General features: G+C 41.0%; 1 protein-coding gene and 1 long non-coding RNA gene across 3 annotated transcripts in view; one reads left to right on the top strand and one right to left on the bottom strand.

The window, feature by feature from the left end:
• Nucleotides 1-4,886: 4,886 nt before the first annotated feature.
• LOC134139473 (uncharacterized) lies at nucleotides 4,887-21,677 on the top strand. The gene is made up of 8 exons (XR_009958170.1): nucleotides 4,887-4,961; nucleotides 6,746-6,822; nucleotides 7,947-7,969; nucleotides 8,069-8,131; nucleotides 15,348-15,457; nucleotides 17,572-17,648; nucleotides 20,111-20,277; nucleotides 20,845-21,677. It is a non-coding gene; the product is annotated as an uncharacterized LOC134139473 (long non-coding RNA).
• Nucleotides 21,275-27,615, bottom strand: part of ZNF827 (zinc finger protein 827) — a 103,762-nt gene continuing 97,421 nt past the window's right edge. The window contains exon 14 of one of the 2 annotated variants that reach the window (XM_062573893.1): nucleotides 21,275-25,496. In XM_062573893.1, the coding sequence (XP_062429877.1) occupies nucleotides 24,689-25,496 (808 nt within the window). In that variant the 3' untranslated portion in view covers nucleotides 21,275-24,688. The remainder of the gene's footprint in view (nucleotides 25,497-27,615) is intronic. The other variant, XM_062573894.1, reaches the window with a different exon arrangement.

Raw genomic sequence — 27,615 nt, 5'->3', positions numbered from 1 at the left:
TTCAAATGTTTTACTACAACAGACACTAGTGGAATATCCGCCTAATACTCTGTGAATATAAAGAAATTGACTTGGAAAAAATACACTGTAGGATTCTGTGTATGAGAAGAGCATGAGAAATCTGATATGAATACAAGCACTGCTTTTCAAAAAATACTACAGCTTGTATTTGGACAGAAGTACATTTCTAAATCCCCTATTTGTACACAGCATAGATTTGTTGGTGGACTTTTTGTTTTTTTGCACAAGTCTGAGGGGGACACTTCCCTGCCACATGCCCCCGAGTGACCATGCTATAGAGTTAAAACTGCTATGTTTTTATTGCAAATAGAAGTCAACACTTGCCCTGTTCTGCTTATCAGGCAAAACCAGGAATATCTGTATTTCTGCTCTACATACATAAAACCCCCTGCATCCTGTTATCTCAGGAAGCACTGTTGATATTTCTGTTAAATTTTGCAGAGTGATCAAGATTATATATTCAATATACCAAAACTTTTTTTTCTAATGGCCAAAAATGTGTGTATATTATAATGTGACTGTCTTCAGGTGGGTGGGAGAGAAAATATGAGTGTTGCAGATTTTCATGCTAATGATGGGGCCATCTTAGAGCCTGTTGACACTACAGGTTTCCACCCTAATACAGCATCAGCTGTTGCTGGTATGCATTGCCTTTTCCTTCCTCACTTTGAGTGACAGCAAGAATGGTGGACTCCATGGAAGCACCCTGACTGCAGTCTTCATTTTAAATAAATAGCGTGCATATAAATAGAATGAAGTGTTGACAGAGCCCTGTTTAGAAGGTATGTTTTTTCATTATGTACTACAAGAAGGGACTTTTTTTTATGATTCTACTTGCTAAATAGATATTTTAATACAAAAACAAAGTTTAATTAGATTACATTTTAAATGTAAATTTCATGTAGAACCTATCACCATGTTTTAAGAGCAAATGCCTTTATACTGGAATAATTGATCTCTAGCTATAATGGATAGAGGTTTTTTAATTTGACTGATTTTAATATATCTTTTATTTTCTTGACACACACTGAACGGGAAAGACTAGTGTCTTTTTATTTAAGCTTAATTTTAACCCTTGGGGTCCCTAAGAAGTCTGTGTTTGGCAACCTGAGTCTGAATTTTTGAGACAATTCCAGGGTAGCAACAATTGCTTAGATTCTCTTTCTTTTTTCCTTCATTTTCTTCCAGAGTTGTTATTTCTTTTTTCCTCCTTCTCCCATCCCGATTTTTATGTATGCAGTTAAATATTGTCTTCTTTTTAGATCTTCCTGCTTCAGAGTTTTATTTCCTGCCTCGGTGTAGTTTATCAACTATCAGAAAAGATGAATGAGTGTTGAAAATGCCAAGGATTTTTTTCTCCTTTGATTGGACAAAGTGACACAAACTAAACATTGCAGAAGAAGCCTTCGTTGGCAATGCTAGGATTTTGGTTACTTTTCCCATTATATAATAGTTTCTATCTTACTACCCATATATTTTTATTCTAAAAATACAAAGAAAAAAAAGTGAAAAGCAAAAATGTAAAGCAAAATATAAATACTTTGTAATTAAAAACAAGGATCCTCGTGTATTTTTGCAGTGAGATGCTAACAAAGAGCTTTGTGGTGATTTGTGGGGCTTGGAGCTGAGGTATTTCTTTATGAAGAAAATTCGCAGCAGTGTAGTTTGTGTGAGTGGTTTCTACCACGTACATTGTCAGAGCTGTAGTGCTCTATTCCCCTTATCCCTATTTCTTAAACTCTTCATCCCAAAATTTGAGATTGCAACATTCAGTTTATAGATGTAGGGGAAGGCACATATGGGGTGGCAGAAACACAGGGACTTCATTATGACCTTGCTGAATTGTCATCATGAAAAAATGTAGTGTTTACAATTTCTCTTCTATTTAAAAAACAGCTCAGGTTTCTACTAAACGTGAAAGAAAATACTTCAAACCAAAAGGTGCATCTTACAACCTCTGAGCTCTAAAAATCAACTGTATATTGATGGTATCTAGTAGAACAGATGGAAAATGAATTCATGAAATAGCAGCATTTCACTGGTAGGTTCTCAACTTTTAGTAGTCCGTTTGTTTCAGGCGACAATCTCTAAGATGAGATCATCTGTGTTCAACTTTTAGATCAAACCCTTGTCATTACTTTTTCTATTGTAAGGGACTGCTATTTTCCTTATCTGTTACACTTGAACTCTCAAGCCAGTAAAATAGAACCTACAACTTTGTTTAAATAAAGGCTGCTCTGGCAGAATACATTTTATCATTTCTTCAGATTTATTTTCTGTACCCAAATCCTTTGATCTACTCTAACCGTGGGTCACTGTTGTTTTTACATCTTGTTGCTCCCTTTAAAATATAATTATTTTACTAACAAACTCATAGGAGAAGATAACACAGTGGCTTAAGGAAGTTTTACTTTCCATTCAACTGCATTTTTCTCTTACTTGAACATTGAATAAAAATTGAAGGAAAATCAGATTTGCCTTATTCATGTGTTCATTTGTGCTGCAGAATTTAAATATACAGAAAAAAGCCTTATACCAAACTGGATCTCCAGAAATGACATGGTAGATGAGGTTCCTTGTTTTGTTTATCAGTGATTCTCCAACCAAATTGAAAAACTGAAGTTTTGTGTTGGGTGAACTGAGACTGAGATATGAGAATCAAGTTCGTTCTTTTATAGCTTGTAAACTGTTGCTATGAAATGATTTGGGGTCAACTGTTATTGAATTAGTTATGCAGTTTTGTTTATGTTCTAGCCTTTTGGGAAAACAGATTGTTTTCAGAAGGCCTATATCATTACAACTGGTGGGCAAGAATTTAATCAGCAATTTAGCGTTTCCTAAGTTGGGGAATAGCATTTGTAGCTCATCACTTCTAGCTCTATGGGATTATATGAGGTAAAATGCAGTAAAACATTGTCATTCAAATAAACAGGCTTCCTGAAAAAACATAGTAAGCAAATCTGTTGAGTAGGAGGGTGACATATTCCTTAGCTTCTTGAGTTAAGTTGTTCTCATGTTAACATTGTAAACCATAGCTACCACAGGACAGGATGGGAAAATATTGTAACTGTATGAGGAAATGATAGCAAGATTAATGTTGTAGGTAGAGGTATGGTAAACTACTAAATTAATATGGAAGGTATGGAGCAAACTTTTCAAGTATGCAACCTCTTCTGTTCTTCCAGGTCTTGTATGTAAGCATGAAATTCTTCCCCAAGTCCCTGTATAATAGATGTTGCTGATGTTTCACAGCTGGAAAAACAAGTGTGGTAGGATTGAGTGATTTATGCAATACTCTGAAAGAGGTCGGAAGAGTGTAAGGGTTACAATTCAGCAGCCTTTACTCTGGGCCGTGTATTTACGTGTATAAACGTGTATTTACAGCCACGTTACTTAAGGTTGAAAAAATGCTCTTAGCAAGTTCATGCTCTTAGTGTGACTTATTCCTTTCATATCTAATCTCTGTGTTTTCAGTGACTGGACCCAGTGACCCTTTCTTGACTACTGTTCTATTGTAATGTCCTGCTTTAAGTAGTAGAAAATATTTCCTTGGTATCTGACTGCCCTCACCTTTTATAAATTCATTACTTCCTATTATACCTGCCTGTATATTGTATCTTTATTTGTGAAATCTGCAGTGTGTGATAGTGATCTTTTGTGGGTTTTGAGGGGTTTTTTTGAGTTAAAGAATGTAAATTATTATTTTTATTTTTAACTTAGACAGATCCCTACCTGAAGCTTGCTTTTTTGTAGTAACACAGCAAGACTGAATTATTGACTTACTCCACATTGGTGTAAACATAATGATTTCCATTATATTTTTCTCTTGCTTAATGTGTCCTGTTTTTTCCTTCTTGGGTGCACAGTCAAGAAGTAACATCATTGGCATTTTTTTCAAGAGTTGAAACGAGAAACTGTTCTTTACAGAGCTTAATACTTCTGTTAATATTCCTTCTGACTGTTCTAAAAGAGATGTCATGTGAGGCATGATAGAACATAGATAGACAAAATGAATATTTAAAGAAAAATTGGTATGTGCCCCCAAAACTTACAATTTGAACAGTCTGCAGTGCTCAGTCTACTAACAAAGTTTCTCTTTTAAAAAGTAGCTCAAATATTCTGTGATTCTACTCATTACCATTTCTTTTAAAAAGTTATCCCCCTCCCCGACAATTGGAACATAAAATCTATGGATTGAGAATAAAAATTCCAAATGGAAAAGTTCATAAGCAATTATAATGACTTTTTAGAATGGAAGCATTGTAAACATACATTGTTCCCTGCTGCCATAAATGCGTACAGTATGTTGACAAATGAGGAAAAGAGGAGCTGACATCCATGGTAGTCTACAGAGACGGTATATTATGAGGCAGAAAGAATAATATCTACTTTTCTATTTTCTCTAATGGGAACATAAGCATTATGTTAGATAAAGATAATGCCAATTCCTTTTTTAAACTTTTTGGATCTGTCTAGTGAGAGGGGCTTGTCCTTTGGAACTAGACAATTTTGTTTGGGAATATAAGTAGGGAAAAAGAAGCTAATATATTCAGAAGTCTTTGTAGTTTGAGTAAATGGTTGTTCACTTGTAACAAAAAGGAAAAACTCTACATTTCAGAATGCACTTCTTTTTTTGCAGTATTACTTGATGATGGGATTCCTGTATTTCTCCTTAAAAATACTATGGCAATACTCGCTTCCCTTCTATAAGTTATTTACTTCCTATATCTTTATTTTATCTTTCATTTAGATCTCTTTCATTGGTAAAGTAATGTGAAAAAAACTTTATTGTACTCTTTCTTTTAATTATTTGACTATTCAATGTTAATCCCTAATTAACATTATTTTTACTTTATTTCTACTACTGAAAGTGACTGTTAAAACTTGAGCACTGAGCTGACCTGCACTTTGGCTGATGGCAGTAGCTGATGATATGCGAGGTACATCTAATAAGAAGATACTCTCTTTGCTTGTGTGGCTTGTAGCATTATAATGTCACACTGCTAAAAGTTTCTCTCAGTCCCAAATCTATAACGCAAAGATCCTGTTTGCAGTTTTCTAATCGCAACCAGCAGAAGACAAGAGTAATGTTAGTTTTTATAGCTTGTTGCTTAGCAGCATTGATCAACAAAAGTACGGCGTTTTCTTTTCCTGTAACCTTGGCGAACCTTGGCTTGGCCAGAGCTCACCAGCAGAAGACAGTGACTTCTGAAGTCATGCAAAACAGTTGTTCAGTATCTGTTCACAGTATCTATAGCAAACTGTCTCTTTGCCTCCTTTATTACCTTTGCCCTTTAGTCATCTTCCCAAACCTTTGAAGAAATTCTTGGGAGGATATGGAGGATGGGAAGCTTAGAGACAAGCCAACTGTGCAAAGACATGTTCTGCTGTGGATGGGGAGAAGGATCTGAGCTGCTCCCCCGGCTGTGACGTGAGACCTTCCTCTCATGGCAAGATAAACAGATTTCAACCTCTGGCCTGAGGCTTATTTCTATTTAGAGGAACTTTCTTGGTATTTTGAAGTAGGCAAAATGTTCCACCAAGGAAAGGGAAATTAGGGTAGAAAGCGTTTCCTGTCCTATACTTCTTAGGAGGGAACTGAACTAGAATGGAGATTGAATGCCTGTGAAAATGAATAGGGATTTGCAGTGAGGCTAGGAATCAAGACAGTGTTCCTTTTTCCCCTTCTGATCAAGTCTGACAGAACCTGTTTAAAGAGTAAGTTGCATGTTTCATCTTCGTTTCAGCTTCATTTCAAGAATGCAAATTGTTAGCAGGTAACTGGTCGAAGTACTTTCAGTGACACCATAAGCCGCAAGAATTAGCCTGTCTTGAAATGTCAAGGGCTTAGACTGAGAGCTGTTTTACTGCTACTCGGGTGCTTGTCTTTTAATTCTAGTTCTAAGCGAAACATAACTAATATTGGTATGCTTTTTCTGCCAAAAGTGTTTTGATCCAGATACGATTGTGAGATTGTAGGCATTGTGGGGAAAATAATGCCTGGACAGCCAGGCTATAGGCTTCCTCCTTCCCTCTCCCTTACCTCCAGGACTGACTTCCTCACTCTACCAAAGCTTCTGGATTTGTTAATAGCTGTTAATAGCAGTATGGGTATTAAAAGATCAACATATGTTATGCTGTGGTGTTCTAACTGTTCTGAACTTCAAAGAAAAACTCTCCTCTTCAACTATTGCAGTCTCATAAAATTCATGAAGAGGACGTTCGTATTGTTCTAATTGTGCAAATGAGATCAGATCCTCATCCCAGAAAAGACAGCCATACAAGAAACTGGTTTCTATCTTATGTGTCATGTCAAAAGCATGGCAAGTATGGTATCTAACAGAACTCAAAAGTGTAATTGAACCTCGTCTGGATATTTCTCATCTAACATTTTGAACATGTACCGTTACTGAGCATCTGAAGTGCAAATACATTCCTGTGGGACAGTTTGGATAGTGTTTGGTTTCATAATTTTTTTTTCTTTATTGGATCCTACTTTTGAGACTAAGACTGGACTAAGTGGCTCCTCAGATTAGTGCGGTGTTTCCTCTATAGATTGCATCATAAAATCACCCAAAATTTATGAAGAAAAATAAGATTGCAGTGAAAAGCTGAAATGCAGTTTTAAAATCTTGCACAAGCTGCATAGAATTAAAGCTTCTAGTTTTTTAGTTTTATAAACCTAAAAGCCATAACATGTTCTGTTCTCTTGTGTTTAATCTAGAGTGTTTATGGTAAACCGCCTTCTTTGCATACCAAGAAGTTGCAACAGAGATAAACAAATTGCTACAAATGACAAAGGTAAATGTTTTTATTCTGAAGATTATTTCTCAGGCAACTTTGCAGTTTGTTTTCTAGCTGCTTGCTAATGAAACAATGACAGTGATTTACAGAGAAAACAAAACTGCTTAGTTTTCTTATTATGAGACTGCAGAAAGGGCACATAAATGTGACATGATATTTGAAAGCTAGCTGGAAACAACTACAGCTTTTATGTCTCAGTTGCAATATTTATAGAGAGCCCTTAGATGGTGCTGTATAGCAAAGCTCAGCCCCTCATGACTGTTCAGCATGTGAGGTGGTAGCCGCTCTACAGAGTCTGACTATGTTAGAGATATGTTTGCCCCATCCAAAAGTATGCTTCAGTAAAAGGCTTTCTTAGCGGCTGTCTGATTTCTTGATCCACTGAGCTTGGACTGCTGCTGCTGAAATTTAAACTTTTTTCATGAAGTTGAAAGGTGAAAGAAAATTAATTCCCAAACGCTGTGTGAATAAGACATACAAGCGAAAGTAATCATCAGAACCTATATAAGGGTGTCCCTCAGAGGTCAAAGCTTTCTGCCAAGTAGTGGAATTGTCCTGTTTTCTTTTCTAAGTATTGTATCTAGCTGCATGCTAGGTAATGCCTATTCCTGTCCCTTGTTTTCTATATATCTGTGGATCCATAGCCCAAGTCTAATATTTCATCTTAGTTCAGTCTTGAGAACATAGATAAACTATCTCTGGGCACTGTTAATTAAGACTGGTAAATGTAATCTGTCAGTAGAGATATTTTAAATATTAAATAACAAATTCAAACCTATATTTCAGTATATATGCTAATTATATCTTATAATTTAATGTCTTCAAAACTTGAACTTTGTCATGCTTAAGCTTTATATCTAATATATTGTCTATTTATCAGTAAATTATAATATTTTTAAATAGCAGCTGAAGAGTTTATTAAGGGCATGTAGGGGTCATTGTGACAGAAACATTAGTATTCACCCTGATAACTTCTTCACATAATTATGGGTGTGCTATTGTGACTTTCAGGTTAATCTTCCACACTGCAGAACTCACTTTAAAGAACTACTGGATTGGGGGTGCAGATTTGGGGATTTGGGTTGTGCTGTTAATTATAAATAAATTGATTTTTTTTTCAGTGGGATGGATCTCAAGCCATCAGGTAGGTTTTGTTTGGAAGCTCTTTGTGAATTTGTGAAAGGAAGTTACTAGATAAATCTCCAATACAGTGTCAGTATCTGGCTTTTTCTTTTATAATGAGGCAAGAGAGAAGTGAGATGTTGAAGATAACTTTATCCCTGCAGATTGGAAAAGAGTTGAGTGGGTAAGTGCGTGGTTGTGTTGTTGGTGGTTGTGTTGGTGGTGGTGGTTGTGGTGGTGGTGGTGGTTGTGGTGGTGGTTGTGGTGGTGGTGGTGGTGGTGGTGGTGGTGGTGGTGGTGGTGGTGGTGGTTGTGGTTGTGGTGTTGTTGTTGGTGGTTGGTGGTGGTTGTGGTGTTGGTGGTGGTGGTGGTTGTGGTTGTGGTGTTGTGCTGTTGTTGTTGGTGGTGGTTGGTGGTGGTGGTGGTGGTTGGTGGTGGTGGTGGTGGTTGGTGGTGGTGTTGGTGGTGGTGGTGTTGGTGGTGGTGGTGTTGGTGGTTGTGTTGTTTTTGTTGTTGTTGGTGGTGGTGGTGGTTGTGTTGTTGTTTTTGTTGGTGGTGGTGGTGGTGGTTGTGTTGTTGTTTTTGTTGGTGGTGGCGGTGGTGGTTGTGTTGTTGTTGGTGGTGGTGGTGGCGGTGGTTGTGTTGTTGTTGTTGGTGGTGGTGGTGGCAGTGGTGGTGGTTTTAAGTTAGATGTATAGCCTTCATATAGCTTTATTGTGTGCTTATGGAGATTTCTGTAGTTTGGGAATAGATGAGATTATTTCCCATCTTTTCCGCAGTATGAGAGGGTTAAGCCTAGGAGTATTCCACCAAAGAAAATTAAATAATTTCATGTTTTCAGAGTGACTTCATTTAGTCATGACTTATTTTGAGAAAGACAGAAAAAGAGCTAGTGTTTTTACAATCTCTGCTGTATTTTTTTAATCTTTGTAACTTTCTATAACCCATTTTTTTTCTTTCTTTTTTTTTGTTAATACTTTTGAAATATACTAGGCTGCATAAACTGAGTATCCTCTGGGTGTTCTGCTTGTCCCAGTAACTTTCATCCTATAGTCTCTGCCTACTGTTATTTTAGGTGTATCCTTTACCATTATGTTACTTGAGTTAACGTGACCCCAGATTTTGCTGGCATATAGCTGGGAGCAAGTATTGAGTCTTTGTGTGTTGAGCAACTCTGTAGCTAAAATTACTGACAAGCTAAATGTTACTAGGTATGACTTTTAGCCTAAACATAGTGGCTATAAATTCTCACCTGTGCAAAGGGAATCCTGTAGAGCTCTGCTCAATATGTTCTTCCAGCTGCAGCTGAATTTCCGCTGGGTTGAAACCCTTAAGCAGCTGTGGCAATGTGTCTCATTGATTTAACACTTTTCGCACTCAAAGCTTGTTCAAATATTTGAACTTAGTAAAGCGCTTCACAGTGTTGAGAGTAGGCAAGTATCACTACAACTTTACAGAAAAAGGAACACCCACTGAAAGGTTAAAGTGACTTTTCCCTCACCACACAGCAAGTCAATGGTGGAGCTGGAATTACAGCTGGGGATGTTCCTGGCTCTTGCCACACTACAATGCTATGTAAAAAGGTCATTTCCCAAAATAGTACAAAAAGTTCCCAGTCATTATTGATAACAGTGCAACAAAGGACTCTAGCTACATTAATAGGTCACTGTATAATGTCCTTAATAATCCATAATTAGCAACCCTGCAAAAATGGCAACACTGCATTGTTCTGGGGTAGTATCACTTCCACAGTTAGTTTTGTCTACTCTTGATATGTATTTTTGTTTCGGCTCTTCTAAAACAGCCTTATTTAAAGTGAATAGGTGCATTTGAAAATTATGTATAAATACCTTCCCCATTAATATCATGCTGGACTGCATATTAGACTCATCTTTCAGATCAGTATAACTCCTCTACCATGGGAAGTACTTGCCTGTGGGCCCAGGAACAGCAGTGCAGGCACTTTTCTGAGTCACTTTGAAGCCACTGAGCAGAGGTTTGTCGAGTCGAGAAGAAACAGGAGGGAGCCGAGGCCCTTTGGAGAAGGATATAGCCTCCTTTCAGGCTAAGTGGCTGGCAGTAGAGGATTTTGGTGGCAACATTTTCTCTGTGTTGTGTGAGAGGGAGCCAGGGCAAGCATTAACTACACAGCCTGGGAGCTGAGGTACAGGCATGTATTGGGGTGCCTAAGGAGGTGCCAAATTTAGTAATGCTCTTTTGGCTGCCAAGGGAGGAAAGGCAAATTTTTCATGGAGGTTTGTTCCCTGCTGGACTCCATTCTTCAGATGTCCCTAGGGCTGGGGCATCTTATCTGGTAGGTGCTGCTTGATCCTGTAGACATTTTTACTCCGGCATTTATAAAATTCTTTGAATATCCTTTGAACTTAGAAGTAGTAATCAGCATTTTTACTTACTGGCTTCAACAGCGTGCTTACTGAAGGTTTCTGTTTCGTGTTTTCTCTCTAAATGAATTATTTGAATTGCCAGGTAATTTAGCAAATTCAAAATAGGCACTGAATAGTAAGTATGAGGCTTGCGTTTATTTATTTTACTGAATCTTTTTTTCCCACTAAATCTAAGCATCTGCTATTGACAGAAGAATAAAATGGTATTTTTCCTTAGCCAAGTCTGAAATACGGTAGTGAGAATGATGGTGGGAGGAAAGATGTTCACAAAGCATCAAATCAATTTACTCAGCCTGTTTTGGCCTGAGATAGAGTGAAGTGTTTCAAAACAGGCAAATACAGAAAAAAAAGACTGAGAGAAGAACGAAGATAGAATATTATGTAAACAAAATGTGTAAGGAAAGTTAAGAAACTAGAGCACAAAGAGCATGGGCAAGTGGCAAGTAAAGGGGATGGGATGCTGTGCTCTCATCTATACAGTAATATCTGCAGATATATGTATTTGAATTAATAAAGCAAAGGGGCTTTTTGTGCTGCATTTGCATTTTAATGCTCGGTTAAAATAATTGGATCTATTGTTGTGGGCACTGGGAATGCCAGCTTGGCTCTTACGGTCACTGGCTTGTGCACAGAGTCTCCTGGAGGTCAAAACACTGGAGAGCCTGCTCCGTACCACTCCCAGGGAGCAGTCATAATAGTTATTGCTTTGGAAAAACAATGCAGAAGGTCCCTGCCTTTATCTGGTTTATTGAATTTTATATATTTTAAGTATTTTTGCACCTGCTTAGTTATTTTTATATGGATTCAGAATTTTTGAGGGTGCTTATTTTCAAACCACAGTTCAGTTTACACCACTGACACTGGTCAAATAACTTGCCAAAGACTGAACCACAAATGTGGGTCAGTATTTTTGAGTGATATTTTGGTACTTGGTCAGTCACCCTGCTTTTGTTCCTCATGGTGATCAAGTCAGACCGAAATGGTCAGCCAGTCCCACTTAGGAAAAACAGTGCACTTTCAGCTAGAGAAAAAGAAAATCTCTTGTGATAGATGTCAGATGATTCATAGCAAATGCTGATGGTTACATAATTTGAGCGTTGAGAACATCTGCCTTCCCCATGGTGGAACTCCAGAGAGACCTGAGTAAAAACACCCTGCAAAAAGAGGCAAATGATCTCTTTATTGAATGTCATAGTTTGTGCTTCCTGGTTTCACAGTTTGGGCAGTGCTAAGCTTGAGTCTCCTTGACAGCACGAGAGATTTCCAGGTCTGTACGGTTTGTGTTTTCTGGTATCAAATGGCTTAGTGGTTCTCTTGGTGTGAATCCTTTCTAAGAAATAAGGGGGCTGCTGTCAGTCCTCAACTTTCCTCCTGGAAACCTGTCATAACACATAGTATTTTAATACAAAATATGACATGAAACAGCCCATAGATTTTGTGATGCATTACCAGGTATGCTGAGGCTATAGCAAAGCAGTCAGAGCATCAGTGAGTAGATCGCCTCCTGTAAGGTTTACAGTCCTACGTTTTTTGGGTGGCGGAGTTGTACTTTCTCAGAATTTCTCTCTTCCTAAAAATGACCATGAAGGTAGTGCACTTAAAGACTCGATTTGAACTGATTTGAAAATTGTTTATTAATCGCAGTGAATAGCCTTCTTGTACCATGCTGCTCCTTAAAAACGCTCACATTACTAGTTGCAGTATGCATCTGCTATAGTGGAGTTTAGGACCTGTGGCATAGACTTACTTTGTCAAGATAATAGTGGACTTTTCCTGGAATTAGGAGAATTCAGACCTCCTTAAAATTAGGCTCCTATTTCCAGCTAAAAAGAACAGCCCCGTGTTACCATCTTTCCCCCCGGCACACACTAGGTATGTCAAACTGCTCTGTGTTCCTTTGGAAGCACATTGGGCTACTCAGATGCAATGGAAATGTGCTAAAGAAAAAAGGGGCAGGAAATCTGGGGCCCTAAAAGATTCAAATCCATTGGGATACCTTTGGGGTTTTTTTAGTTATCTTCTGTTTACATGGTGTGGACTTACTGAAACCATCCCTCAAGCTTTTCTCCTTGTCCTATCTTTAGATTCTTGTAAAGATATATTTCTGCCATCTTCCTGGCAGTGTATTGCACTGCCTATTGTTCCTGTTCTCCTAACTTCCGTCCTTAGACGGAAAGTTGCTTTGAGCAAGTGTGTAATTCATGCTGCTTTTAATAATTAAGAGCAAAATTCCACTTTTGCAAAGCTCCTCTCTTCCATTTCCTTCCTGACAGTACCTTTGCGTCACTGTCTTCTGATTCACTTGGCAAATGCTGATAGAGATCTTTAGCCTGAGAAGGCAAGAAGTAATCCTGGCACTAAGAGTCATCTGACAGATGTGGTCCTCTTCACCAGTGTTAGATGTGATAAAGGAAAATGCATTTTTCAACTGGAGCTAGAAAAAGATCCTCACTAGTCCCTTGCCCAAACCACTGACTATTTCCCTTCAGTAGATGTAGAGCTTCTCTCAGGCATCTGAGTGACTGGTGTCACTTTATGAAGTCTTTATTTATAGATGTGTATAAAATCTAAAAATCAAACTTCCTCTGTAAATTGTCAATCTGCCTCTCCCAAAAGCTGGAAACTACAGCTCTGGACTACAGCTCTGGAATACACTAGATGATCTACCCCAACCATTCTGTGAGTCTGTGATACATAAGGAAGTCTGTGGAAAGAGCACCTTTTGCTCAGAAAGACTTGTTTGTTTTAGTTTGGCTTCTGATTTGTGTTGTCTGCAATTTCTTCCTGGAAAGAAGAAAATATTGCTATTGAAGTGTTTAAAAAAATAAAAGGATCACTGCAGTGTAGTTTTTAATATGTTTGTATTATTTCATATTCCGAGTAAAGGAAATCCTGTATAGTTGAAGGGACATATGATATAGTTACAGCACAGACAAAATAAGATGTTTCCTCAGGGGATGAGGAGGGATAATTACTTAAATAAGGTGTTCATCTTCTGACATAATTTGTACAAGGAGGAGGGCAGACCACTGTAACCGGGTGCCCTGAGCAGCTGGCATGGCTCGCTGCTGTTCACCTTCCCAGGACATGGTTTTAAGTTTTGCTGTACTGTTTGATCATAAGCAGGAAGCAGGGGATGATATACAAAGAACCATCTTTTAGACTGGGAGTACCTCAGGGTTGACTTCTGTGCCTTATAAATTGAGAAAAACTAGTCCTTTTGCTTCAGGGCCAAGCTGTGATCCATGTTAGATGCTTTCTCCTTTTCCTAGCTAGGCTTGCATTAGTCTCCTGTCTTCTGACTCTTCTCTCGTCCAGGATAACCTGCAGGATACGTCAGGGCACAGCCATATTGAGCTCTTTCGTCAGAGCCTTGAACTCCTGCCTCTCTGTCCTTGGAGAGTTTTGCTGCCACTCTTAGGCCTTATCACCTGAGCCTTGACATGTCTCTTTAACGACCTGAAGCCCACATGGGGTCTAGTGCAGGCTTGACTGTTCACAGCAAGATAAACCTTGATTATCAACAAGAGAAGCTCCGTGCGATATACCAGTGTGGCCAGGCAGAGGGCAAGTGCTGTCTGGTGTGCAGAGGCTGCCGTCCTCTCCGGGGTTGTCTCTGCCCAGTGTCCCAGATTGCCCCCTGCTTCCCTCCCCAGAGCTCTGGAGCCCTTGGCAGCTGCCCCAGCCCTGTGCGCACCAGGGGGCTTCTGTGTTCATGCACTTTCTGACAACCTGGAATGGGCAGGAGCAACAGGTCTGTCCTTGAGGGAGCTTTCTCTGTTAGCTGTCCTGGTTACTGTGTGGGAGACAAGGTCACCATCAGAATTCAGGTTGAATGCTTCCTTGTGATGGGGTAAGTTTCATGTTTCACTTGATTAACAGCATTAACTGGTGTATTTTCCCATACAATATCAGGCATTGCAGGTGTTCTCTTTATTAACAGTGGCATGAAGATCTCTGCACTGAGAAGATTTATGGGACTTGGCAATCAAACTGTGGAAGCAGGATAACTGGTTAGAGTTTGTTATGACTCTGCAAGTTGTTGTGGTATTTTGGCCACCCTCTGCCAGAATGGAGCAAAAAGAGGCAGAATATGTGCGCTTTCTTGTGAGTACTGCTGGGGGAGAAGTCTGCTGGCTTTCAGTTTTCGCACAGTAAATTCAATGTCAATATATGTGCAGCAGATCTCCAGGGAGTCTGAGGTAAATAGCCTTTCTTTTTGAGGTTTCTCAAGTGAGCTGCAGAGCTAAGGGAGTTAACTTTGAGGTTTTGCCCAGTGATGACTTGGCGGATGACTTGGGCAGGAGGAAGTCCCTAGTGGCTGGGCAGTGCCAAGGGTGAGCTTTGAAACCTGCAAGGTTTTTGGCAGCTAGGGAACATTCACACTAGAGACTGCAGAGTCCCAAAGTCTGTGAGGCTGCCAGTGAAGGACTTTGGTGATCTACTGTATTCTCATTTGGTAATTAAGAGCAGAAGCCAGATCTCTCAATTCCTTTGTCAGTCTAGCCCAGGATGCCATAAAAGTCCCACAGAAAATACATTTTCTGAATTATAAAAAAAAGTACCACCCATTTTGTTTTGCCTCTCTGAAGGTGGAGGGTTCTTGAACTCTCTGCTACCAAATAGGAGTCTGGATCTTCAGAAACTAGTGAGTTGATGACAAAAAGTTAAGACAGGACAGCATGTGACTTGAGCTGCCCACAGCAAATATAAGAATTTGAAGAACTGGCTGTTACGGTGTCAAAATTGAGAATTCTTATGCCCATTGTAAGGCTCTGATGGAAAAGGTCTGGTTTCTGAGAAAACCTCTCTGTGTGAAGGGTTTGGGGAACTGGATTCCAACACTGTTGGTCAGAAGGTGGCTGTAGCACTCATCAGGGACCACAGAGTCTGCTCAACAGGAAATTCCTGTCTTTGTTTTTAAAACAGCAGTTCACTGGAAAAACCTTCAAGCAATTCTAATTGCTGGATTTTTTTCCCTGCTTTCTTCTGAAGTGTTAGTGGCGAGAGCAGGATACCGGAACTGAAGAATGAATGGGCTGATGCAGCAGGGTGGACCCTTTGCCTCGTGTGGAAGAAAACCGTGTGCAGAGTGAAGTTTTCGTGTAAGTGCAGAAGGTCCAGAGGCGGGTGGCAGGGATGATCACAAGTATGAAATGGGCTCTGCTGGTGGTGACAGCAAACAGGCTGGGGCTGTCCAGCTTGAGGGCCTTTGGCAGGCAGCTGTAAAATAGTTTGGGGAAGGCAAATTAGCAACTATTTGTGTAACGCAAGCAGTAAGGGGACAGCTTAGGAAAGGATCGAGTTGCAGGCTTGCAGCAAACAAAGCACTTTTTCACAGAGTGGGTTTACATGCGAATTCTGGAATTCATTGCTGAAGCTAAAAATGGGTTTAACAAAAAAAAAAAAAAAAAAAAAAAAAAGGCTGGGGCTGCGGTTTCCCGGGGCCTGGCGCGAGGGGCGAGGACTGTGCCGAGACCGTCCAGCCCGGGCTGCCGTGGGCCGGCTCCTGCTGGCCGCGCAGGCTCGCTGTGACAGCGCAGAGCTGCTGCAGGCATGTTTCAAAGAAGGTGCTTGAGCCAGCTTGTGGGTACACACGTTGTACGTGTGTAATAACCTCTTACAATGTACTTGACACTGTTTTCCTGTACTAATTGGATGTGATTTAAATTTTATTATGAAATTATTAGCTTTAGTAGACTGGCTACAGGAAAGTAACAATGCATTTATCACAAAATGCATTTATCCATAAAATATGATATCCCAAAATGTCTAAATTTGGGGAAGCAATGGGCTTGTGCACCTTTAATTATATTTTCCTAGTTTGAGTGGCTGGAATACTGCTCTTTCTGGTTCTGTCTATCTTAGAGAAATCTGTCACTTTGAATAAGAGCAAACCTTGACTGGTGGCAATGAAATCCTGACACTGTATCACCATATAACTGGATTTTATTTATTTATAATAGAAATGTCAACTTAAAAGATACAGTGCATATTTTGAAATCACATTAACACTATATTTAGATTTTTTTCCATTAAGTTTTAGGTGTGCAGCCTAATTAAATATAGGTAGTTAGGTATAAAAACATAAAGTCTTAACGCTTGCTTACTAAATATTCAGAGTGCAAACAGACATCACTGGCAGCACAAGAGAATGGGGCTATTTGGTTACATTTAAAAAGTGTCACTGGCATGAGTGATAGGCATCAGTATATGCATAGTATTATTTCAGTATCGTGCTGATGGAGTGAGCACTCCTGCAACTACTTATCTTTACTTACGTGCCCATGCCATTTAAATGTTTTATTCGCAATTTCAGGAAAAATCATGGTGTGATTTTTTAAAAATTTTTTTTTAGTCTGAAACACTTACTGCTTCTGCCTGTAATGTAGTGCAATGTATGCTGTGTACTAGAGCATCTAAATGTCAGGAAAATGTTAAGCCCTGCAGTACAAGATATTCATGACATGTATAGACAAGATATGCTTGACATGTATAGTTTCTAATAATTTATTTGCTGGTCTTAGCAAGAAATTCTGCATTAAAGTACTCGCACAGTTTTAGAGCATTTATTCCTACGAAGGAACCAAATGACTTTTTGCTGCCTCCTCCGGTGGCGCTTGCCCCCCACGTCCCGTCGCGGGCCGTGTGTGTATGGCCACGCCGCGCCGTGCGGGGGCCGGGGCGGTGCAGCGGTGCGGCGCGGCGCTCGGCTCCGGCCCGGAGCTCAGCCCTCGGCAGCGGCAGCTCCTCAGCGCTCGGCACCGCCGCGGCCTGGAAGCGTGTGCGCCACGGGGTGGGCGGTGGCGGTGGCAGGCTGCCCTGAGCAGCGTCTGGGCCAGGCTCGTGCGGTTACTTGCGGTAACCGTAATGTGAGCGAGACGGTCAGAGCAAGCAGGGGAAAAGGTGCTCGTGCAGTGCAGGCTCCTGTATGCGTTCATGACTAGGTGCTAAAGCGCTAAAGCCCTAGGAGTGATCGTTGGCTGCATCTTTGATTCTCCCACTCGCTTCCTGTTAAATCTGTTACAAAGCCAGTTCCTCAGTCTAGCCTGTGGGTGACAATTTCTGTCTTAATAGGTAAAGAATCAGGAAAGACTTTGATGTTCGTTGAGCAGCCAGCAAGTGAGGCCTGTTCTTGGTTTGGGTCACATTAGAGCATCCAGAAAGTGTTTTTAGGAGCTCATGATAGAAAGGATGTTTCTATTCTTTGTTTAAACAGCCACCTTCCCAGAAGAGTAACAGTCTGAAATTTGCTGTTCCAATGAAACACGGACTAAGAAGAACTGGAAAAGAAAGGTATGCGATAGAAATCAGAGATTTAAAAAATAAAGTAGAGCAGAGCAGAAATACATGCATACAACAGAGCATAATACAGGAAATCAAAATCTTTTTCAGTAACATTATCTTAAATTTGAAAACTGTTTTCTTTTTAGAGTTGTGCCATGTGTTTTATTTTAAATGCAACTGAGGGGGAGGGAAACCAAGCAATTACAAAATCTCCTAGCATGGAAGGTCCCATCCCTCCTCCCCTTAATGTCTCAAAGCAGGCTGCAAAGTGTTCACACAGAGGCACAAGGCTGCAAAGAAATGCTTGTGCCAAGCCAGATTATCGCTTCCTGCTCTTCCATTGCACAGGTTTTTTAAATTTAATAAAACATTTCCAATTGGTTTCTCTCCCTTGCTACCTCCCTCTTTCTGCTGTATATTATCAGGCAGCCTTTTTTCTGAGTGCTGGCTACTCATGAGAGTCATACGTGTAAATATATCCACATCCAGGATCTTAGAAGACAGCTGTTGTGCACATGTGGAAGCACAACAGCTGCGCTTCTGATGTGTTGCCTGGTATCCAACAGATGGACGGCGGCCTGAGTGCGCATAGCGTCACTCTCCCAAGAGCTGCACAGCAAGGCCACGAGCCAAGTGAATTCTGGTCTTTGTTTCAAACGAAACCTATCAACTCGGCCTAAATTTGTCAAAACACTGGTGATTTCTGAGCTGTCCCGACTGGCTTGATGCCCCAAGTGCTGTACTCCGACTGACGTGCTCCCTGCGAGCCTGGCGGCTGCCTGCTCCCTCAACCTTCCCAGCGGGGTGGTGACTGAGGATGAGTGGTTTAAAAGCGAGTGATGAATTTAGTTACTGAAGGTGAGCTGCCCCGTCTTTCTTCAGGGGCGTGAACGGAAGGCTCGAAAGCCATGCCAGTGCCTTGTCCAGGGGCTTACGCTGGGCACCTGGGCCGTGGCCTCCCCGCGTCCAAGATCAGCCGTTGCTTCTGGCAGTCTTTGCTTATCTGACAGTTTCTAAAACTTCAGAGGAAAAGATCAGGCAGCTGCCGCCCTTGCAGGCTGCTTGAGTGCAGCTGTGACTAGAGGGTGACGTGCCACTTACTTGCTGCGATGCCACAGACCGCTGTAGTGGTCGGCAGCCCTCTGGTTAGGAGCTTTATTAGCTCTTAAAGATGCACAGCCCAGAGGAGGCTGCGCAGGCTGCTGCGTGGTCTGCCTGAGCTCTGACCCCTCGGGCAAGAGGCTGCAGTGCTTTTACAGACGGTACTTAACCTCGCTGCTGGGACTTGTCAGCAAGGAAGCCAATTAGCAGCAGATACGATGGTGGTTGACATCATGCAGCTGGCTGTTTGTTAGGCGCACAACTGGTATTTGTAACACAACGTGTATTTTAAAACGTGGCTCTGGATAACTGATGGCATCTACTGCAAAAAAAAATCTCTCCACTGTTAAGTGTTATAGAAAATTCTGGTTGACTTTTGGAGGCTTTCAGAGTCTCCCCTTTAAGCCTGGTTCTGCTGGGCTCATGATGACCATGGCAAGTGCAGGAGAAATGAGTCAACTTTTAAAAACTTTATAAAACTGACATTCAATTCAAAGTATTATGGAGACACAGAATGTCAACAGTGCAGTTCTTGCGCCTGTGAAATTTGGGGGGGGAAAGGGGGGGGACGGTAATAAACAAACTGAGACCACCACACAAATATACATTGGTATATATGTCAGAAAGAAATCATTAAGCGAAATGTAAGTTCCTTGATTAAAAGTGCACAAGTCTACCAGCACGCTATAGGCACCTGCTGTAAAGGACAGTATCTCTTTATCATGTATATGTGACACTGAGCTTCTGTTTGGGTACTTGCTTGCAGTCTTCTGTTGTTGGCCCTATGGCTTTTGGGGAAGAGAGGCCAAAAGTTAAAGGCCCGTTGATGTTTTAGTTGAGATGTGGCCTGATTTTCTTTTAAGCAAAAGTTAAATTACGGCTCAAAGGCTGGAGCTACCAAAGGACTTGCACTTAACTGCTAGCTGACAACCACTGTGGGCAGGAAAATGCAAATCCTCTGCTCAGCTCCTTCCTAGAGAAATTGTTTTCCTCTCTGGACGATACCATGTACCTGCTTTCAGGAGCAGCCATGTCCCCTTGCCTCTGGCAGCCAAGGTGCTCTCTGACTTGCTCACTACCCATTCTCTGCTTGTTTTGACTGGATTAGTTTAACAATTTAAACGATTTTCTCAGTTAATTTAAATGAAGGGTTATAATCGATCATTTACAATAGAACTTCTACAGGTTACACAAGTGGAGGATGTCTTAAAGCAGTCAAGATACGATCAGGACTTGGTATCAATCTCTGAAGTACCTTTCAAATTTATAGCAGGGACTTTGCGTGATCATCTTCTAATGGCCAGGCTAAATGTTTATGTATAGCTCAAAAGAGTGTAAAATAGAGCATCACTGTACATTTCCTGTTACAGATACAGCTCAAGTGGACAGAAAGACCAGCAAGACCAGCTCTTCGTGAACATGACTTAGCAGCCTCGTGTCAAAGCCAGAGCTGCCTTCCCTTCATGGAACTACTCACTAAAGGAGGAGCAGAGGATTCAGCACACGACTGCATGAGCAGCACAGCGCACCCTACAAGGTACTAACAGAAGACCTGAAAACTAGTCTCCCCAAACTACCCCCAGTAGAAATAAAAATAATTTTTCAGTTGATCGGACTTCAACACTGCCCTGACTGGGGGGGCAATGAGCAAACCAAATGCATTAGGTTAACGTCAACTATTTCAATTATTAACAACATTAATTATTAATATAGTATAAATATTATAAACACAAATATGAAAATTAATGTTAATTAGTACTTAATAAAGAATTATTTAATATTTAACCTGAGGATAATTTTTATTTAATGAATACTCCATTTTTCCCCCTTGGTTAGTGTTTAAATAATCCTACTTTCTTTAAAGATGTTAATTATCTCTTCTTGTTCAATGGGGCAACAATATCTTTGCATCTTAGAAACTGTCTCCCCTTAAGGGTCCCCACCTCAATGTCTTATCTGCATTTTGATTACTTCATTAGTCTTTGGTGAAAAAAATAACTTTATCCAAGAAGTTGACAAAATGCATACATGATATTTTTGTAATGAAAATTCAAACGTCTACTAAAGTCTTTTAATACGTGTTGTACTTCTATTAATTGTGTAGCTCCTTTTTATGGGACAAGTTTTCCCACTTCCGCTGGAGGGCTGTCTCTGTGCACGGCCAGGCTCAGCCAACAACTGCTTCAGGATCCCTGTTTGAACCACAGGGCTGAGACCTCCATCTCGCTCAGGACTGAGCAGACGCCTCAGAAAAGGCACCTTCCTCCCCACAGAACTGCCCTGGCAGCCAGGTACGAGCGCAGGGCCCGCACAGGGAAGTACTGCGGCGATACAAGGCGTATTCGCTGAATGCCTTAACCAGCAGTACTAGCCAGAGCTTTTCTTTTCAGTTTAAACTGTTGATAACATCTTACCTTTCTTCTGTATGCCGGCTGGTCCTGCAGGGGAACGCTTCCTCTCCCCCACCCCCCAGCCCCTCTAAATCTATTTAAGGTGAAACAAAAAGGGGGGAAGGGGACAAAAAGAAACGAGAGTGTAGCCAACCTTTTTAATTAGAGTATATTGTACTTCCAAACTGGATACACTAGAAATTGGCAATGCAACATAAGATGCAAAGGAATATACCAGTTACTGTCAAAATGACCCTGTACAGCCTTATAATGCAAAAAGCTTTATACAATACAAATTTTTATTAATGTACACAAACCTTGACAGATTGATATTTGAACATAATACAACAAGTAAAAAATAAAAAGACAGAAGAAAGAAAAAAAAAGTGCTGAGAACTTTAACTGAATTACTGAATGGAGAAACATGCTAGCTTTCATTAAAGAATGCATAGTGAAAACCAGTATGAAATTTGCTTTATGGTGGGGGGAATTTATCAGAACTGTTGGTCTTTAGGTAGGAGAAGATTCCTTTCTTTAGCCTTGAACTTCAAACCAATTATTTTAATATACATGAGCTCTGATAAATACTGTGTTTTTCTTAAAAAAATAAAAACCTCCTAACACACATTTTTCCTTACAGAGAAAACTTTTATAACTTACCATAAAGAATTAATTGATTCTTTCCAAAGTGCTAAACAAAGTTGCCAGGTACATTAAACATTACAATTTCAGATACTGGTAGAGTGGAACATTGTTAAACACATGGCGTTAGTATGCTGACAGCTTGTTCTTAGAAGTTCCAGCCCTATTTATATTGCAGTTTGGTTTACATAAAGTATCCCATTAATATTACTACTTCCTCCTTCTGCACAGCTGTATTTTACTTGTTCATTTAAAAAATAAGCCTTTTGATTTGGAAGTGTTTGCTCTACTATGGTGGGTTTGGAACTATGCATTGGAGTGTGTTTTATAGAATGGTATTTCATGCTGCTGAGAATACTTATTTTTAACAGTTTTTATTCTTTTGAGTATTTACTAAACCAGCATTTTCTATTTTGTCTGTACTCCTAGAGGGGTTACCAGGAGTTCTGATGGAGTAAAGCGTGGCGGACAGGGCCCTGAGTTATACACATTGTTTACTACGGTTTATGCACAACTTGGAACAGATGGCTTAGACAGAACTGCCACATGCTCAGTAGAACCAAAACGTCTGCTGGAATGTAAACAAGATGGTGCAGTTGCAGTTCTCTGTCTTTTTAATTAATAATTCCAGACAATAACTTGCTACTCCTTTTAGATAGTTCCCCCTTGTAAATAGCTTCCAGTATGTAAGGAGCAGTGCACGGATAAGGATGCCCTCCCCAAAGCTCTACAGGAAGAGTTTGGTCATGACAGTAGAGAATGTTTCTCTGTCTCAGTGCAAAACAAAGGTAGGAGTCTTGCCACTAGGTTAAATGATGCAAGTTTTGAGTCAAGAAAGTATCTCTTCACAAGCTTCAGTTAAGAAATAGCAGAGACTGAGATTATGTTTCTAATCATGCATACAGCTAAGAGCCCTTACGGACCAGAAATGCCTCTCTGAACTGAGGCACTGCTTTAGTGCTGTCACAGACAAGGGGCTGGCTCCAGCGGCCCCCGAAGCCTGTTGCATCCCTCCATCCCACAGCCTGCAGGAGAAGTTGCTGCGAGATAGCGCGAGGATGGGCGGGTAACACGTTAAATGCGAGTTAGGGCTTGGCTGAGAGGGAAGAGGGGACTGCAGAAGCGAGCCGAGACAGATCTCATACCTGGTGAAAGACAGCAAGATCGAATTCCAAGATGCACCATGGAAAACAATAGCCCAGTAAGAAGAAAGCATTTCTGTAAGTAAGTCACATGATAATTTTGAAATGTTTTACATTTTATACTTCCAACTTTAATGCAGAGTATTTTTAAGCCTGATCTTTCTTCCTGGATATCAAGTTCTCTAAGAAATACAGATCAATTGACAGCCAGTCAATTTTGCCTCTTTAAGATCACTGTTGGCATTTTGAGATTAACAAAGGTTATAAAACCAATGCACATTTGCTTCTTCCTGCAGTAAAGTGCTACATATAACAAGTCATTTTAATGACCACAAAGTAAGAGCATTAAATAAGTATAAAGTTAGCTTCCTAGCAGTGTATTCTACCAGCCATTAACAAAAAGGAGTAAAGTGTTACAAATAGCATGAAGGGTATTGATAGGCCTGTAGAATCTGCAAGTACAATTGGAATAGTAAGGGTATAAAAGAGAACTGTCTGGTTAAAACAGCATCCTTTTATAGCTTTATATTTGAAAGAAGTTACTGGTACCTTTTCAAATATATAGTCTCATTACCTTCATCCCACATGATGCTTTTTCTTTTTTTTTCTTTTCCTTTTTTTTTTCTTTTTGCAAGTGAGGAACAAACTAGTGCAAGACTAAAGCACTGTGCAAAACTGCCTTTTTTTTTTTTTTTTTTTTAGTCTGAGTATTTATACCCAGAATTTATCCATACCCTTTTAAAATCCCCTCTGTTGGATTTTTCCACCATAAAATTCTAGCTATACAGGTTGTTCCTGCAAACTAAAAGGTAACCACTGCATTAATACAGTGTGTGTGTGTGTGTGTGTGTGCGCGCTCGCATGTGCACGCATGTGTGTGTATCTATATAAACATATATATATGCATATATATTATATAGATACACACACACATATACATATATAGAATATTTATATGCCCTTTCAAAAAAAAATGATGTATGCTGTGGCCCGACCTCAGGTGTTTGTTTTACTGGTGTAACAGCTGAGACTTGGGCCTGTTCTGTGGTGTGTGAATTCTCGCACTGCCTCTGCACATGTAGGTACATACACACGCTTTTCATTGTCATACGAGAGCATGACATCCTGCAGTGCTGAAAGCAACTTCTTCCTCATCAGTTCTACGCCAAATCCTCAAACCTTGACAAATGAGTACAAGGCATCAAACTCCTACAGGAAGCTGCAAAACAGCACTCGAATAATACACCAATCCACACTGAACCAAGCGTTACTACGGTTCAGGGGGAGATAGGGGCAGGGGCTGAAGGAAGAGTGTGAAAAGGGAGAAAAAATAATAATAATTAAATAAGCCAATACAAGAGATGTGCAAAAGCAATGTCATGGCATGCTGCAGGTAGATAGCCTCTCTTTCACACACCCATGTGTGCACGTGCGTACATGCACGCACACACACACACCAAAATCAATATGAAATCTTACAAGTGCTGATTGCCATTAAGGACACTCTTGTTCAGCTTAACAAGACAAAATAGTTTCTTAGATAAGAGTACTGGGAACATGCCTCTGAAGGTAGAAGTATGCAGTAGGTCACCTCTTGAAGATTTAATAAAGCAGCTTTCATGTCAATGCAATAAGTATACACACAGAGCCATTTTCTAAACCTTACTAATGATATATATAGTACAAGTGTTCGTTACCTCTTCGGTCTATGTTTTGCAGCAACGTATACCTGCTGGGTTTGTTGGGGTATTTTTGGTACAGAATGTAACTGCCCTCAGACAGTTTCTGCCCTTTCTGTTAGTCCAAGGTAGGCAAGGAAGGAGTGTTTAGGTGAAGAGGCACCTCCTGGTGCAGTCTGAGGTCTGGGTGGATGGAATGTGAGATCATAGTGGTTTTTGGGGAAAAACATTGTTAAGGGAATAAGGTGGGCGAACTCGGAGTTCCAGTATTTATCAAAGCACAAGGAAGTGCCGTTGATGGCCAAGGCCTTCATTGCCAAGTTTGGCTCTGCCCCACTGCTGTGTGCAGCTGACATAGCCACTGTTTGCAGAGCCTGGGAGGCAGACATAACTGAGAGGGGTGAGAGGAGGTTTCTGCAGCTGTTTACTGATAGGAGTGGACTGGCTTCCTTGGAGGTTGAATACTGGCCCTTCTTCTCCTCTTCGGAGCAGTCCCCATTCTGGTGCTTCTTCACGTGGCGGCTGAAGACAAAGGGGTGGGTAGTCTTGAACAGGCACTCGTCGCAGCTGAAAGTCTGGCGTGGAGCATGCTTCAGTTTCTTGTGCAAGTTGAGATTGTCTTTGCGTTTGCAGCTGTAGCTGCACTGGTCACAGTGAAAAGGGCGCTCACCAGTGTGGACACGCACATGCTCAATCAGCTTGTTGGCAGTCTTGGACAGGTAGCCACACTGGTCGCACTTGTAATGGTTGCCAAGGCGGTGTTCTCGGATGTGCATCTCCAGCTCCAGCTGATTTGCTTTCACTGTCTGGCAGATCCGACACTTGTACTCCATCTTGTAGTGAGTCTTGAGGTGGCACTCCATCGCTGCGGGGCGGTTCGTAGAGTAGATGCAGAATGGGCACCTGGCAATACAGCAATAGAGGGCAGTGATAGAGAAGAAAAGAAGTCAGCTTGGAAACCTGCTTTCCTGGTTTAACCCGTCATTCAGCCCCTTTCCAACTCACTCACTAACAAGGGGGGAGGAGGTGGAAAAAAAAAAGGCAGCTTCTCCCTTGTAGGGCCTCTTAAGCATATTTAGTTCATCTTGATGTGTGTTTCTACTTGGAATAGGATTGCCCATTTGGTGGCAGTAGGGCTCACTCATTCCTAGGAAACCAGCGAGTCACTCTGAAGGAGCATCCCACTAATCTTCTGGCTTACCTTAACGGGGAAGATGCTGCAAAACAGGCTGGGATGTGCAGAATGGGTGACTGAGTCACAGGTGCATTGTGTAATGGCATTTCTAGTGTTTGCATGAAGTCATTTTTTTTGCCATTTTTACCACCAAGAACTGGTTTAAAGTGAGTTTTTACAGATGATTATAAAAGCAACAGTTTTAAGTAAAAAATGGAATAAACTTGTTATGCCATTTCTATAGCAAGAGCTTACAAAATTCCTTTTATATGACCTTAAACAATAAGCTTGCTGGGTATCCCGCTAGACACGCCTGAAAGGCAGTGTGTTGGGCTGATCTGTAGGGAGTCCCTTGTCTGGGAGATGAGCTAGTCATGCTCAAAGAGGACATGTGTTTGGCAGTGCTGGTCTACAGCCTGCCTGCACCAGGGAGAGGGTGGGGGGAAGTGTTGCTTTGTGGGAACAGGATGTGGGTTCATCATTTAAGATCATTTCTAAGCAGAGGTCCTCTCTCTCCCAGCTTATTTTCATTTGCTAGAACTGGTAGAGCAGTTGCACCTACAGATTTAACTTTTATCTAACTGAGGAACAAGAGACTCTTGAGCACAATGAACAGTACAGGAGGACAAATGGACAGTAAAACATCCAGACAGTTTTCCTGCTGTACATGAAGTACTGTGATCCAGAGAGGCAGCCTGGTGTTGAGGCTAACTTGATTAAAACAGAGGACTCACTCAGCTGTCTATGTCTATGCACACATACCTCTCCTGGGCTGGGAGCTTTTTGGATCAGAGTCTCAGATTTTGATCTGGAGCTGGAGGAATCATGTTTTTTTCTCTTCCCCCAAAGCAAACAGGAGACAGAAAAATACAATTTACTTAGATCTCTTCAGGCTCTTCTGGATGCCTTAAAAAAAAAATCAGAACTTTTTCTTAGGTGCAGCCTTTAAGGTACTTAATAGTTATTTGAGTGAAGCAGGAATAACTTATGTAGACCGAGAAGCCCATTCTGTCAAGAAGGTCTGAGTCATAGGTCATGGTTTTTCCTTGATAAATAGAGCAGATTCTGTGCAGCTTAAACCAAAGTGCAATAGACAACTGGTCTGCACATCCAGAACAGACATCACGTCCTTCTGGCACGCTATGTTTCTCAGTCTGGTCTTCTTCCCAGATTCAGTCATCACATCACAAGCGATCATGGATCCCAATTCATGGAACTACTGAGCTGGAGACCAGACTCTGCCTGGCAAACAGAACCAGTTTTCCTAAACTGCGCTGCAAACTGATAGAGCTACTCAGGATAATGCTGAACGCGGTGCATTAGTCATGTGACAGATAAAGCGCACTGAAACGTTAGTTTACTTAGCAAGAGCAATGCGAGCAGGGAGGTCTGCTGGGCTTGACGCGGTTCCAGCTGCTCTTCCTGCAGCAGCTGGAACAAGTGGAGACCAGGAACAGGCACCCTTGCGTAACGTCACATTGTCTGTGCACAGAGAGCAAGCACATGGCCCCAGCAGTCACGCTGTCCCTCACGGGTCCAACTCTGACATAAGGACATGCTCACTTTCTAGAAACATTGCTCTGTACCAACAGACCTTAAAGTGCAGCACCTCAGGTCTTAAAACAAATAAAGCCCTTTTAAAAAAGGAATGGTGATGCCAACTCAGACTCTGGTGTGGGAACAGCAACGTGGACTTGTACTTCCCCTAGATGGTGAAGAAAGATTTGCACTGAGCCCACAACTACAGCACAAAACATGTATTGCCTACACTGGAACAGCAAATGAACTGCAAGTAGTTCTATCACAGAGAAGGAATTCCAGCAGACAGTCTGTTATTTGTTAAGGTGC

Source organism: Rhea pennata, chromosome 4, assembly GCF_028389875.1.
Source record: "Rhea pennata isolate bPtePen1 chromosome 4, bPtePen1.pri, whole genome shotgun sequence".
Lineage (NCBI taxonomy): Eukaryota > Metazoa > Chordata > Aves > Rheiformes > Rheidae > Rhea > Rhea pennata.
The sequence above is the reverse complement of the archived record's forward strand: the minus strand, read 5'-3'. Positions and strand labels throughout refer to the sequence as shown.